At 34.6% G+C, this 17061-nt stretch overlaps 1 protein-coding gene across 1 annotated transcript; it reads left to right on the forward strand.

Annotated features, from left to right (window-relative positions):
* The first annotated feature begins 3324 nt into the window (after positions 1–3324).
* LOC137949376 (EG45-like domain containing protein) lies at positions 3325–3818 on the forward strand. The gene is made up of 2 exons (XM_068795448.1): positions 3325–3424; positions 3529–3818. Exons 1-2 carry the CDS (start codon positions 3325–3327, stop codon positions 3816–3818), a joined length of 390 nt encoding a protein of 129 aa, XP_068651549.1.
* The last annotated feature ends 13243 nt before the right edge of the window (positions 3819–17061 follow it).

The raw sequence follows: 17061 nt of genomic DNA on the forward strand, positions 1-17061 counted from the left end.
AATTTCTAGACAATAGATTTTATCCACATTAAATCACTAACAGTGTAAACCATTGCTCAATATTTAGCTTATGCACTGGGCCAAACAACAATATTCTGCTTTTTACTTTCCTACCTGACTAGATTTCCTCATAGAAATACATAGTATCCAGTGGTAGATTTTCTGTCAAGCTTGGATCCTACATAGTCAGCATCAGAGAAAGCATCAATCCTCAAGTGATTATTAGATTTGAAAAGGAGACCTTGTCCCGATGTTCCTTTTAGATATCTCAAGATTCTTTGTGCAACCTCTAGGTGAATCTTACGTGGATGCTTCATGAACTGTCTTATTACACGCACTGCAAATGAAATATCTGGTCTAGTAACTATAGCATAGATGAGTTTGCCTACTAACATTCGGTACATTGTTTTATGTTTCAATTTGGGACTGTGATCATCATGTAAATCAAGTCCTACCTCCATAGGCATATCCGCAGGTTAAGCCCCCAAAATATCATATTCTTGAAGTATATTAGTAACATATTTACTCTAAGTTAGTATTGTTCCTTTTTGGCTTCTCGCTACTTCAATACTTAGAAAATATTTTCTGTCGACCCAAATCCTTAGTCTAAAATTGATTTGCCAAATAGGATTCAACAGTTTTAATACCTGATCTGTCACTCCCAGATAGGATGATATCATCTACATATACCAGTAAGATAATAATTCTAGATGGTCACTTTAGAATAAATAAGGAATTATCACAATGGCTTCTACGAAATTCTAGGATATAACCATTTTACTAAAATTTTCAAACCAAACTCGTGGACTCTGTTTTAAGCCATAAAGAGTCTTCTTGAGTCGACACACCTTATTGTCTCCCTTTGATCAACATACCCTATAGGTTTCTCCATATATATTTCTTCCTCAAGGTCACCATATGAGAAGACATTTTTAATATCTAGTTGAATAAAAAATCAACTTTGATGAACTACAACAAAAATAAGTATACGAACAGAGGACATGTGAGCAATCGGAGAAAAAGTCTCAAACACATCCACCCTAAACGTATTTGTATACCCTTTGGTAACAAGACGAACCTTATATCGTTCAATTGATCCATCTGAGTTATATTTAACAGTAAGACCCTCATTTAAAAAAAATAGTAAGACCCATCGATACCCAACTACAACAGCACCTAGAGGTAAGTCACATAACTCCCAAGTCTCTCTATTAGTTAATGCTTCTCTCTCTACATCCATGACATTCTTCCAATGAAGTTGCAACAAGACCTCATGCACTGAAGAAGGAATAAAACAATAGAGATGGATAAAGCAAACTTACGATAGTTATCATATAAGGAATCAAATGAGACAAAATGAGATACATGATGGCGGGTACCTTTACGAACACCTTTTCGAAGAGCAATAAGAATGTGCAAGAATACTTACCTCAGGATCAGGAGACGATGAAGAATAATAGTTGTTAGAAGATGGGCTCAAGCCCACAAGTCCAAGGCAAGGAAGCCTACACATCTAAATGATGGCATATGGGTAATATAGGATGCCTCTCGTAAAGATGGCATGAAGGTGAAATACTTGTCTTTTTTATGTCTCTTATTTTATAATATTGTAGCCCTAAGGGCATTGTAAAAGTTATAAATAAAGGCATTAGCTAAGAGGTAGAGCATTGAAGCTCTCTCCTCCTTTCTCCAAAGTTTGTCCAACCTCCCTCCTTCCCTTGGTCGGCGCACCTCTCCTTCCTCCTAGTCCAAGCTCTTTCCTTTTTGTAGTTGATCCCTTCTTCCTCTCTTCTCCTTCCTCTTCTTCTTTTTGGTTGATCTAAGTCCTCTACATGGTATCAGAGGTAGGAGTTTATGATCCCCCTTGATGAAGTATACAACCAAATATTTGTGAAGATTTATCCAAGAATTTATTCATGAAAGGAGTCCAGCCATGAAGAGATAAGTCAATTCTGGTCATTATTTACATATTCTCCTTCTATAAGTTGAGGCCTTGATTTCTGATTTACATCAAGACAAGATGATTTTCATATGAGAAGTTGTGAAGATTAATCTCTTGTGATGTTATAATCTTGATCCTCTTGTAGCTAAATTGCAAGTTTGATCAAGATTGGTTGTTGCTAGTGTTTCATCATGATTGATGTGTTGAAGAAAATGATTTGTGATTCGGTTCCCTACATGTAACTTGGATCAATTTTCTATGAGTTGGAATTCCAGCCCATGTTAATGTAAGTTCTCTCACACTTGGCGTTGTTCATGGGGTCTTGTTATTTTGCTGGATGATCATCATTTGGTTCAAATTCCAGCATCTACTTGCTTCTATTATTCTACTGCCCCTTCTACTTCCTTGAACTCCAACACTTGTTTCTTTGAAGTTAGATTGTTCGCATGAGTGGAGGAGTTAGAAGAGACTTGACTTGCTATTAAGGATCTCAAAAAAAGATTGTGATTCTTAAGTGTTTGGCCACAATTTTTTTTTTAGTTTGGATTAAGGCATAAGGGTTTTAAATTTATCCTCTTTTTTAAAGGATATAAGAGGAATTGATTGGTTTTTTTGTTGATGTCTCCACTTGACATAAGCACAAATTCTTCGATGATTTAGTGCCAACTCTTGTGGAAAAAATTCTATATCTCTCCTTGTTAGTGCCTGATTTGGTCCACAGATCTTCCAAGTTGCATTAGTGGATTTTTTTGACATGCCCTTTACAATTGATCTTGGTGTGATTTAAGCATTTGATTTGCTTCATCATGGAGATTGGATATACAAGTAGTAAGAGTGACATACTCATAATTAAAATAAAAATAATTAAGTAGTAAGAGTGACATACTCAGAGTGACATACCCGCGTTTGAAAAAGGTTCAATCCTTTTCCGGACTCATATATTTACAAAACTTGGAGAATAATATAAATCCAGCTAGCTTAAACCATTAAACTATCGGAGCGGGCGGGTCAATCAAATCTCCTTTAGTTTTTACCAACGACGAAAAAATATTTTTAATTAATTTTTATTAAAAAAATCTCCTATCTGTTCTATTATCATAAAAAAATTTATGAAATTAAAAAGGAAATATTTTTATAAATAATAAAAGAATTTAAAATAAGAATCACTTTAGTACTTCATGATTTTTATTATTATTATTTTTTAATAAAAAATAAATAAAGATAAATTTGTAAGAAGAGGAAGACTGGAGTCAACGTTGCATGATTGCCTCAATTTTTCAATTCCAATGTGTATGCTTATTGCAGAGTTGCCTCATCGCTTCCTTTAATTGACTCTTCTCCGCCTCTCGCTCCTCCTCCACCGACCGCACATCGAAGCTGATATGAATCTACTCCAGCTGATCTTCCTCCTCTTCGTCCCGATCTTCCCCCTCTCCGTCGCCGACGTCGGAACAGCTGCACATTACAGCTCGCCTTACCTCCGTAAGTGCAACGGAAACTTATCGTTTAATCCTCCCAATTTCCTGTAACGGCACATGTCCGTTTCCTTGATGATTGGATCTGTAAATTTGATTTTTCTGCTACAGCCACCGCTTGTAATTACGATTCGAGTTCTTTTCCGGTGAACAATCTTTTCGCGGCGGCCGCAGATGGAATTTGGGATAATGGAGCGGCTTGCGGGAGGGAGTACCTGGTGAGATGCCTCAGTGACGCCTGTATATCGGACGACACTATTCGGATCACCATAGTTGATTATTCGAAAAGTTCGGTTTCTTCGCCGTCTGTGATGGATACGACCATGGTTCTCTCTGCGGGTACCTTCGCGACTATAGCCGATATTTCAGCTTCACAGATCAACATAGAGTTCCAACAGTAAGTTCCATCTCGACATCTCCTATTCCAGTTTTCTTATTTCAGCTCTCCCTACATTCTGGTAGCTGCGGTTTCTCCATTAATGGCTTAGATAACAGAACATCCTTTTGCATGAATAAAAAAGAATTTACTGTAGTTATTCTAATTTTGCAAAAAAACAAAAAAAGGGTTTTTTTTTCTCTCGAGTCTTGTTCTTTTGTTTTCTTTTACTTTTCCACATATGTTTCTGAGAAGAACTAATCGTTTTTTTTTCTCTCGAGTCTTGTTCTTTTGTCTTTCTTTTACTTTACCACGTATGTTTCTGAGAAGAACTCATCAACTGGTGCAGAGTTTGACTTGACGAGGATTGCTCAGAACTTATTATTCAAGTCTCTGCCTCTATCGAGAAGCAAGTTTATATAGTCCCTGCGGCTGGATCTTTTTACCCGTGATTGTTGTTGGATTGTTTGTCTGAGACTCTGAATCCATGAACAGAAGCCTATGAGTTATTTTCACCTTTTGCAATCTGTACTTAAACATTCTGTTTAATCAAATTAAAGAGGTCATCTTCTACCTACGGATTTTCTGCAAGTTTTGGATAAACGTCGACTTCCATTAATAAATTCAGAAACTTCTTCATTCAAACTTCAAAGCCCATCCATGTGTGAAAGCATTGAAAAAGGAAAAGAATTGAGGAACTGCTTGTTCTAGTCGGAAACAGCTAGGTACAATAGCTATGGTTAGATTTTTTGAAGGATGGTCAAAGAAGTCAAATGCTACCATCACCGAAAAGCCCTTGTCCCACCGGCTCTGATTAAAGTCTTTCAGATCATGTGACTCAATTCCTGTATGCATTTTAGGTGTAAATTGACGGCCAACTACCATTGCGTTGTGGTTCACTATCTATTTTTTCTAGGGTTTAGGATTAGGAGTCCAACCAAGTTGCAAGAATATCGAAACTTTGAATCTAGAATTAGGAAACAAAATTTTCTACTTTAAAATTTTCAGATTCTGTGAAAAAAAAAAAAAATCTTCGCAAAAAAAAAAAAACCGAAAGTTGGTAAAATTTTGACTAGAGTTTAAAACAAATAAGAAACTTAATCAACATTGGCAACTCAAATAGTGAAGGCAAAAAATCGGATTGAGAAAAGGTTTATTGGGATAGAAATTGACATTTGGTACTTCAAATATTGATTTATCTTTCGAGAAAATATAATTTTAATAATTATTTTTGAGTTGGAATCTAGCCTAAAAAATATTTCCATAGGTATACAATTTGATATACGAAAATTATGGTAAAAGAGTGCAAAATCAATTGAAAAAAGAAGAATGAGGAAAGAAGACAAAAGGGGAAAACGAGAAACTCTTTTTTTTATTTTTTATTTTTGTTCTTCTTTTTTCCCTTTATTCTCCATCTTCTTCTTCTTTTCCATGTCAGATTTTTATCCGTTCTGATACCATATTGATATCTAGGGCCAACACAAACACAAAATAACTCAAAGTAAAGATAGAGAGGAACTCTAACTTTTGGGAAAGAGGAGAGAAGAAACTAAGGGAGAGAAAGAAGAGGAAAAGAGAGGTGTAAGGATGAATTTAAACTAAGAGGAAGAGGCTCAAATACTCTACCCCATACTTTGAGGCTGTATTTATAGTTGTGTGAAGGTGTTTATAGTGATTATAATTTCTTTAGGGTTACATTCTTTAAAAGGAAAAAAAACATACACCATCTTGCATAATTAATATTTTATGCGTCTTTATGGAAGTTCTCCTTTTTTACTAACCATGTTACCCATACATATGTGGGTGTCTTTTAACACGTATTAGATATAATTTATTAAACATAATTATATAATTATAATTATTAAATATAAATATAATTTTATTAAATAATTAAAAATAATTTTACCATATTTAATAATTAAATTATGTTATGAATTAAACACCTCAATTCTAAACTAACGAGAGCAATAATAATAATCACGAAAGAAAAAAAAACAAGCATAAAAAAGACAACAAGATTTATACAGGTTCGCCTCAAGGTTAGACCACGTCCTGTTTTCCACCATTGTAGTAATCCACTATGAAGATGTAATAGTTTACAAGAAAGATCTCACACACTTACAAGTATTTTTTTTTCTCTAACCTCTCTCGGCCACAATTGATGCTCCTTGGATGATAAAACCCTAATAGTGGTGTCCCTCAATTATAAAGATAAAATTAGGGCAACCGCTATGCAAGACTAAAATTCTCAAACGGCCCTTAGTGAAATAGTAGTTAATATATTGTGGACTTGGTGAGGGCTCTGCCCCAACACTCCCGGAGGGGGGGGCTTACCGCGAAGGTCGATCCGCATACTGACTCAAGATAGGGCATTGATTAGGCTCCACAACTTAACAAATTATATATAATAATTTTATTTTATTAAATTATTGATTTACTAAATAATATTTTTATCTCTCATACATTTATAAAACATAATTTCAAATTATAAAAAATTATTTAGTAAATATATTATTAAAAACAATGTTGAATATTGTATTTAACTATATAATTATGAAGCTACACTCTTTATAATACTTATATTTACTAAATAATTATAAATATAAAAAATAATTATCTTTTTAAATGTCATTATATCTAATATTTCATGAAATTTTTTCATCTTCATGCTAGCAAAGAAAATTGATGTCTAATTGTCACACACCAAAGGCTTTGGTAAAGGCACTTTGAGCCCGAATTCGGTAAGTAGCGGTTGCACCCAAATTATTTCACATCTTGTATGGGCCATTGCCATACGTTCTACTTTGGGACTCGACCTAGCTACCATATTTTTATCTTTACTCTTCTTGAAACTAGGTTACCTCCAATAAAGGTACAAAATCAATTAGTTGAGTTGTAGTTTTTCTTGGATCCTACATAAACCACATCAAAGAAACTACTCACATTTGTATGCCATGATTTTTATATAAGAGCCCATTGTTCGGTCCACCTTTCATATATGGAAGGATCATATGCATCGTCTCAGAGCGATTTTTTCTTGGACTTTCCATAAAGCTACTACCATTCCATCAACAAACAAAAAATCAAGTCTTCTCAATGTGGCATATATTAACTTCCCAACTACCCCTTCAAATTGAGTTTTGTCCTTTGGAAGAGGTGAGGATTTATCAAACAAAAGAAATTAGCCTCTAATGGACTATCCATTGGCTTGGCTCCTAATACATCTATCTCACTTAACATGCCATTAATATATTTCTTTTGGGAGAGAAAGATATGGGTCTTCCTACAAACCAGTTCAATATAAAGAAAATATCATTCTTGGAAATTATAATTAGGTTTACTTTATTTTCTTGGAAAGTCAGTTCCTCTAGATAATAGATTCCTAGGGTTTAAGGTCTATAGGGACATGGATCTAATTTTTGAATTTTTTAACTATAAATAGGAGAGAAGAGTTTATAAACTCTAATATTTTCTATCTTTTTTCTCTTGCAAATTCCAAAAATCGTATAAGCCCCAAGTCTTTAGTATAAAAGTTATGTACCAAATGTTTCTTTATATCACTAATCCCTTGTGTATCATCTCCTAAAATCAGTATATCATCCACATAGACAATGATACCACACAACCAGTCACTCGGCTAAGAATGAATAGCGATTGATCCAAGGTGATCTTCCTAAAGCCAAAGTATATCACAACATGGTGAAACTTTTCAAACCATGTTCATGAACTTTTTTAAGTCCATAAAGTAGCTTATAGGGATTAAACGCTTTACTAGTCTCTCTCCGAGCAACAAACCTTGTTAGTCGTTCTATATAAACCTCTTTATATAGGCCACTATAGAAAAAGTTATTATTAACATCCAATTGATGTAATGGCAAACCTTTATTAACCACTACTAAGATTGGGATGCAGAATTTAAGTGAGCAACTAGGAAAATGGTCAATAGTTTGTTGACTAATATGATGTAATAAGCTTTGTGAGTTATTGTTTATGTTCTTTTATTTTTTAGTAGCCTCAAAGACATGTATGTAATTTTCTTACAACTCTCAATATAAATATAAAAGAGAGTGGATCCAAGCCTAATTCTCATCTAAGGCTGAGCTCCTCCACAATTTCTCCTCTCACTCTTCTCCTTTCTCTTCCTCTCTCGCATACACACTCATTAGCCTTAATTGTCTCTCCTTCTTCTTCCTGTTGAACTCTCTTCTCTTTTCTTCTCATTACAAGCTACACCTTAGAGAATTGAACCCTAGAATCTAAAATAGTCAACCCCATAAGTTTGGATGTAGCACTTTGCCACAATTCTAACATTATATTGTGCCACCTTGCTCATTGCATTCTACATGACTATAAAGACTCAACAACAACCAACAATAGTAGCACCTTCAGGGATAACACATATTATTCATGTGCTCAAAGATAGAAGAGCTAGCGCCATCTCTTCAAGCAGCTTTCCACTTAAGAACCTACAAAACCCTATATTAGGACTATGAATAGAGATAGATGTAAGAAATGGAGCAAGTACCCTATATAAACTTAGAAATGGGAAGTTCAGTGTAGATCCTTACCCCTTTTTGAAGTTCAATGGGAAGGCCTAGGTTAGATGGGATTGTAGTCTCATGAACACCATCAAACGAAGTGATGGAGGGAAAACTAGGAGGAGCAACATAATCTTTGTTTGGTGTGGTGGATGAGGAAGTTTCTTGGTTTTATTGAAGTTATGAATAAAAGAAATACTTCATTGACTTATTCATTGACTTATTATAATCAGAGTACATGAACTTCTATTTATAATAGAGGAAGGTAGTAGAGTCCAATTACAGTAAAACTACCTTTGTCCCAATTACACCAAAACTCTAACACTTAAGAATAAGCCTTAGCATAATTAAATAACTCAATATAAATAAAAGACAAACATAAATCAAACTAGAACTCTTCTAGGACGTGACCATAAGATAAAGATGCCAGCTCATAGTTATCTTTGTGAGTCCTTCTTGATCTTCCAACTACCTTGTGGTTATCTTTGTGAGTCCTTGATCTTCCAATTTATGTAATAAGGATGTCAGCTCGTGGTAATCATAGTGGGTCCTACTTCTTATGTACTTGGGCCCATCTTACAATAATCTTAGATATGTGGGTTTTCCTTGGTCGTGTGGCCCATCTTACAATACTCTTAGATATGTGGGCATTCCTTGGTCGTGTGGGCTTGGACCCTGTCTTCCAACAGGTTTGGAGCATAAACTAGAAGTGGTAATGCGTGAGGAAGGAGGATCCTCTAAGACTTGTCATAATAAAAATAAACTTGTTTGCCACCTTAGTAGTCATACAATCGACTAGGAACAATTATAGCCCTTTTGTACCCCTAGAGTATCCCAAAAAACATATTTGATAGACCTTACAAACAATTTTCCTTTTTATCAAAATCGAAGTTGTGAACATAACATGCACAACCAAACACCTTGGTGGCAATGGAAACGAAGTAATTGTCATATTAAGAACCAGTAAGAGCACATGTCGACTAGTATAGAAGATGACATGCAATTAATAAAAGAACAAGCTATGAGAATAACTTCACCCCAAATCCAATGAGGAAGATGCATATGAAATAAAAAAAAACACGACCAATATCAAGCATATGGCACTTCTTACTTTTAGCAACAATATTTTGTTGAGGGGTATAATTAAACGTATGAAACTTTATGTATAGCTCTATTTGACATACAAATTTTTTGAAAGGAAAGACTAAAAATTCTTGGGCATTATCTAAATGAATAATTCCAACTGTAGAACCAAATTGATTTCTAATTTCATAAAAAAAACTTTCAACACATGAACTACTTTTCACCACACTTTAAGCAATTGGACTCGTGTTTAACAACTAAAATCATCCACAAAAGACCTAAAATACTTGTGGCGCCCCACACTTGGGATAAGACCAGAACCCCAAACATTTGAATGGACAACTTGAAACAATTCAGTAGCACTACTACGACTACATTTTGCTAGAAGATAAACACTATGTCACTTGCCAAGCTGACATGCATCACAATTGAAATTGACAAAGGAGCCTACGAATTTATACCATCTTCAGTAATTTGTCAACTCCTAGATGAACACTGTGGAGGTGCCACTTGTAAGCTAAAGTCAAGGTCTTCAAGGCAACTTTTGATGATTGTGATGCTTTCTCAAGGTAATAAAGACTGGCCATCGCAAGACCCCAACTAATCATCTTAATCCTCTGTTGGACCTAAAAAGCACACATATGTGAATAAAAAGACAAAGCAATTTAAATATTTAGTAATTTTATGCATACATATGGTGTCTTAGTCGATGGAGGATCCTCATAAATATATTTATCTTTGTTCCTAGCACCTATATATATCCTAGCCATTGGGCCCATAGAATATACTTATCACCATTCAATTTAAGAATAATTATCTTTCTAGATTGTTCTTTCATCTCTGAAGAACTTCCTAACTCAATATCCAAATTAATGACATCAACCCAGTCATCCATCTTGGAATATATATGTTTCATAGCAAGAGAAACTAGTATAAATAATAATAGAACACTAAGCCACATAGATTTCATAGGCAACCATGCACTACTTTAGATCGGCAAAACCCTAATATCTAAAACCTCTTATTCAAATTCTAAAATTTTTATGTAAGCAATTGTTAAAAGACACCCACGTGTGTAAGGGTTACATGGCTAGTAAATAAGGAAAACTTCCATAGAGATAACATAGAGTTGTAATAATGCAAGTCGGTATATGTCATCTTATGTCTTTTTTTCTTTTGAAGCTTGCAGCCCTAAGAGAATTGTAGTCATTGTAAATACTTTCACACAACTATAAATATAACCTCAAGGGATGGGGTAGAGCATTCAAGACTCTTCCTCTTGGCTCAAATTCGTGTATACACCTCTCTCTCTCTTTTCCTTTTCCTTCTCTCCTTGGTTTCTTCTCTCCTCTCTCCCAAGAGCTAGAGTTCTTCTATTCTCTCCTTCCCTTGGGTTCTCTTGCATTTATGTGTTGTCCCTAGAAATCAACATGGTATCAGAGCAGGCAAAGATCTGAGACAGAAAAGGAGGAAAAGATGTTAAAGAAAGGGAGAAAGAAGAAGAAGAATAAGAAGAAAAGGAAAAAAGAGGAATTTCTCGTTTTTCCTTAAATCTTTCTTTCTCAATTCTTGTTTTTTATTAGATGTTTTACTCTCTTACCTTATGTTTCCCATAGAAAATAATATACATTGGAAAGATATTTGAGTCAAGTTTTCAACTCAAAAAGAATAATTGAAATTATATTTTTCTAGAAAGAGAAATTGATATCTGAAAGAGCAAAGGTCAATCAAGAGAAAAGTTTCATGTTGCGGCAAAAAACATCAACTTCCTAAATGATTTGTACCAACATTACTAAGGATTTATATTGGGAATTATATCTCAAAATAAATCTATGTGAGTCTAATTTCAATCCCAAAAAATCCCTTACTCAATCTGATCTTCTAGAGAGATATCCATATTGGAAGAATCAATGGTCATGCAGGTATCCTGTTGCATGCAATGATACAAATTTAAGCCATTTTTTTCCTTTACTTTTTAAGTTGCTAATGTTGGATAAATTTCCTATTTTCTTTCAAAATATATTCAAGATTTTACCAACTTGAGTATATTTTCTTCCTTAAAGTTTTCTTTTGTTTGATATCACATTACATTAGTTTCCTTAAGAGAAATCTTTCCCATTATGAGTTTAGTTTCCTTTTTGACAAAGTCTCAAATTTTTTAATTAGAAAGACTTGTTTCCTAATTCTAGATTCCAAATATTAGGTTCCTAAATCTCTCTTATTTCAGAAATTATCTCTTGAATCTTTTGTTTCCAAATTGGTCAAGTTGTGTTAAAAAGTAATTGTTTTATATGAGAAGTCTATGTTTAGAAAGTTTCTATTATAATGTTCTATCTCAAAACTTTCTTATTGAAGAACTTTTTTTGAGTTTTCTTAGTTATCATGTTAATAGATAAATTATTTTTTGATCTCCCTCTTGAGTCAAACCTGCTCACTTTTTATCCATCTATTGGTCTAAAAACGCCTCCTTCTTACTTGGAAGCATGGAGAGTTGCATTGTGCACCTCCTTCCTTTTGAAATATGAAAGTTGCTCTCTTTTTATTCACACCCTTAATTCCTCATATTTTTTCAATTTATTTTTGTTTTCATTACTTCAAAGCAATGCCTAGATCCACTACCTAAAAAGTATAGGAGTTTACCCAACATCCAACTTGAGTTAAGTCTTTTATTCTTCACCCAAAAGATGATTTGTATTTGTGCTACCCTTAAAAGTGAGTAGTCTCTTTATTGTGCCCTAAAGTTGGGAAGTTGTTGATTTATCATCTTCTCCGTTGTTGTTTTGCCATTTCTGGACAACAAATCAATCTTGTCGAAAATACTCTACCACAGCATCCTGATTGCAAGCTTCCGTAAACTTGCTCTATCATTCAGTATCCAGCCTTCTGTCTCTGATCCTTCACTCGATGCTGCCTCTTTGAGATACTATTACTAGAAGATATCTTCTCCTTCTCTCTCATTGGTTCATCGTCGGCTATCCTCTCTGGCTCTAATTCTGTCCTGTACGGCCCCGTGGGGAAGAAGAAGATACACTGTTGAAAAATTAATGTTTTCCTAAGTTAGAAAACTAGGTTTAATCGAGCGTAGATTCTGATCGAGACCAGGTCCAGTCCGAGTTGAGCCAAAAACTAGAGACCCAAGGTTACTGCTTCTGCACCTGTCTACTGAGTTAACTCGGGCTAACTAGGTCTGAGTCAACTCAGTGAGTCAACTTGGGTCCGAGTCAACCCGACTTGGCCCACTTATTTTCTGCCTCGGTTATATGTGTTCAGGTCCTGAGTTATATGCATATTTCTTTAGCAACTTGGTTATATTAGTCTACTATTTGACTCAGTTCTCTATCTTCGGCTGGATTATTATCTTGGATTATTACTCGATTCCAATATATTATTTGGTGCAACTTCCTTATTTACTGATGGACTTGCTACGGATTATTTCATGTGTCCTTATTACTCTTAAGGACTTCTATTATTTACCGGTCATCCGCTGCTATAAAACTGCATTTGTGGTACATGTTATTTGGGCATTGGCCCATTTTCGCTACTGCTATTGTGTCTTTTTTATTGAGACTTTATTTCTGAAGAAGAACTCCTTGGTCACTTGCCTTGGGTTCATTATTTGTTGACTGTTGTCGACATTGGTTCGTTTGATGTGGAATTTGAATTTCTTATAAAAATAAAGAACATGGTGGCCTCAGTATCCTATCTTCCTTATTACCCATTACCCATTGGTTATTTGGCAGTCTTTCTCCTACCATCCTTTATTTGACTCTCATTTACCCCTTTGGGCCAACCTCTTGTGTGTTGTTTCAGTTGGTTTACCTTTATATATATATATATATATGGGTGTTTAAAGTCCATTGAGACTTTTTATATGTACCCGTGGGTCTTTTATCTTCATCTTGTGAATGACAGGCATTACCCACTTTAGATTATTATCACTATATTTGTTCGAAATCCTTTGAGTTTGGTTTCAACTTATGTTTTAACACCCATTTCTACCCTTTGAGAGTTTGTATCTAGTGTCTTACTTATACTTGGGACACCTTGATGGAGGAGTTGAGATCACTATCATTACCTCCCAGCTTGAGGGGGGAGAAGTAGAAGAAGAAGTACAAGAAAGAGGTATTTTATTTCATATGTTGTGGTAATTTTTATGTGAGAAAAATATCCAAGAAAGGGGGAGAACAAAAGATGAAGTTATGGTATCTATGAAGAAATTTTTTGCAGTAAATAAAATTGAAGACCAAAAATCCTTTGCATTGCAAACTGAAGTTATAAACTCCAGCTTGAGGGGGAGTGTTGAAGAGAAGATATAAAAGTCTCTTACATGACTCTCACAGGAAGCAGTCTAATAGAGCCAAAATTATTATGGAATGAGGTCCCATGGAAGAGTTTTAGTTTAAAGGTGTTTTAGTTATGTTAGTATTCTATTTATGTTAAGTTATTTAATTATGCCAGGGTTTATCTTTGAGTATTAGAGTTTGGGTAACTCTACTACTTTCTTCTATTATAAATAGGGGTTCATGTATTCTGATTACATCAAGTCAATGAAGTTCTCTTTTTCATTAATTCAACTGATGTTTTTCCTCCACTGAAATGGAGCGGAGTGTGTTTCAGAGTATGGCTGTTTTGACTGGTGTACAAAGCTTTGTCGTACGGCTAGGAATATTTTTTCTTCTCTCACCACTATGATGTACAAGCTAGGTCTTTTGGATAAGAACAAAGAGATCCTAAATGTGAAGGGAGAAGTAGAAGAAGAAGTACAAGAAAGAGGTAACCAATAATGAAGAATTCTACGTGTTGTGGTAATCAAATTTTATGTGACTAGAATATCCAAGTAAGGAGGAGAACAAGATGAAGATTACAAACAAGATATGAACAAGAAAAAGATGAAACAAAACAAGGCATTTAAAATTTATTTTCAAGGCACACAAGATTAGAATTTTTTTTCAAGCATGCAAATTTCTTGACTAAGATTATTTGCAAAGTGGAGTTATAAACACCAGCTGGAGGGGAGTGTTAAAAGACACCCATGCGTCTAGAGGTGGCATGGCTAGTAAAAAAGGAGAACTTCCATAGAGATGGCATAGAGTTATAATAATGTAAGCTAGTGTATGTCCTCTTATATCATTTTTCTTTTGAACCATACAACCATAAGGGCATTGTAATCATTGTAAACTCCTTCACACAACTATAAATACACCCTCAAGGCATGGGCAAAGCATTCAATTTTTTTCCTCTTGGGTCAAATTCGTCCATACACCTCTCTCTCTTTTCTTCTTCCTTCTCTCCCTTGGTTTCTTCTCTCCTCTCTTCCAAGAGCTAGAGTTCCTCTGTTCTCTCCTTCCCTTGAGTTATCTTGAATTTATGTTTGTCCCAGGAAATCAACAGCAACCAACCTCTAAAACTCAAACACAAGACTAGTCAAACTCATCCCAACTTCTTCTTAAGCATAAACACACATAAATAGACCCACAACATTGACCATCAAGCAAACACAACAGTAATAGGTCCAAGTTCATAAACTTTCTCAAGGTAGCTTCTCTTATGTGAGAAGCGCAAACCAACTGAGTTGGATAAGCACCAAACCAAGAGATTTCATGCTATGTTCAAGCCATCCACCCCTCTTTGATGATGACAAAATCCCTACCTTGAAGTTTATATACATTAAAAGCACATATTGATAATTTTGGAAACGGTATGCTATTGCCAAAGAATCATATTGTTGTGTATATTCCAAAATTCATCAATCATATGAAATAAAGTCCTAATGGTCCTAGCATTACAACACAAAGACTTAACTTCCTAAATATGGGTTCCCCTAGATTTTTACGTGCATGGTAATTAACTCCCCCTTAATTTATCATGCACGGTCGTTGTTCTAATGTACTCTATTTGGTTTAGACTCCCCATTAATCTTTGCTACACTTTTATCCACCTTTTTTTTTATCATACATTAAAAAGATAGTACTCAAGGCACAAGAATAGACAAAAGTAGAGAAAAGATTATCCTAGGTTTACTCTTGAATTTTCGACTTTTAAATTCATTTTCAATGGATACCCTCAATCATCACTACTCTTGAGCTAGCTAGTCTAAGGAGGGTTGTTCATGCCAAATTCTCCTCCTAGCTTAGAGAATTATTCCACTCCTAATGTCTTTTAGAAATGTTTGTTCAAGGTTTTTTGGTAGGAACAAATTCAATTTTGGCCTAATTTAAACCAAATCTCAAGTAAAGTATTGTCCAAAGTGATTGGACCAAGATTGGTGAGTCACTTAAGTTATTGGCACTCAAATTGTCACAATAGATAGTAATTTCATCTTATTCAATCCATGTCTTAGAATTGTTATTCCATTCATAGGAGTTATGCACAACAATTTCCAATAGTTATGTACTCAGCCATGGTGGCAGGAAGAGACATAAAATGTTGTTTCTTGAAAAGCCAAGAAACTAGCATGTTTTCAATCATTTAAAAACTACCACAAATACTCTTCTTTTTACAATTAGTAAAATCAGCACTACTCTAGGAAGGGGTGAATGTCAGTCCCACTAAGAGTGAACAAAGAGGCATTCATCAATGTCAGACCCACTGAGAGTGAACAAAGAGGCATTCACCACGTAAAGGAAACGGGGGGTTAAGGGGCCACGTAAATTGTAAATATGGCCCTCTAAAATTTAACAAAAACCATTAAGTAAATGTATTTTCTTATATATATATATATATATATAAAGTTGAAGAGCCTAATTAACACTCCAGGGGTGTGGGGGCGGGGGTCCCCCACAAGATCCACAATATATTGATTGATGTTTCATTAATGGTAGTTTGGAGATTTCACACTTGTAATGCAGTTGCCCTAATTTTCTCTTTATATTTAGGGGCGCCATTATTAGTTTTTTATCATCATTGGAGGATCATCATAAGTTGTAGCCCGAAAGGTTAGAGAAAAACACATGTAAGTGTGAGTGATTTCTCTTATAAACTATTTTATCTTCATAATGGATTACTGTAGCTACGAAAGACGTAACGTAGTTTCACCTTGAGGTGAACCTGTATAAATTTTGTTGTTTGTTCTCGTGCTTACTTTTTCTTTCTTTTACGATTATTATTATTGTTCTCGTTAGTTTTGAATTAAAGCATTTAATTCCTAACACACACACACACATATATATATAAAAAACAAAACTATCACTAAAAAATTTTATAGTACAAATTTTTATACGATAAAACTGTCTCAGTGATAGACTTGAATAGAGTGAGGGGCAAGGGGTGGAGGATGGTAATGGGGTAGGTTCAATGTGGGTTTTAAGAACTAAATACCCCTTTGCAACCCAACAATGAAACTTTGTCACCACCTCATCTCATCATGTCCCACAACGGGGGTTAATTATTCAACCCTATTATCGTCTTTCAACTCCACCCAATAACCTTGTCACCACCTATTGAAGGGGATTGGTTTTTCAACCCCACCTTGCAACTCTATTTTTTACCTACCCTATAACTTAGTTGATTTTTCAACCCTATTTTAACCTAGAACCCTACCCACCCCATAATGATATCGACTTTAATTCAACTATTTAAATCAATATAATTAAATAATAATAAATTTAACTGTGATTAAATAAATCCACTATTTAAATCAATATAATT

Source organism: Aristolochia californica, unplaced genomic scaffold, assembly GCF_029961685.1.
Source record: "Aristolochia californica isolate CCGP_79_NKW_82.1479 unplaced genomic scaffold, dmAriCali1.0.hap1 SCAF_14, whole genome shotgun sequence".
Classification (NCBI taxonomy): Eukaryota; Viridiplantae; Streptophyta; class Magnoliopsida; order Piperales; family Aristolochiaceae; genus Aristolochia; species Aristolochia californica.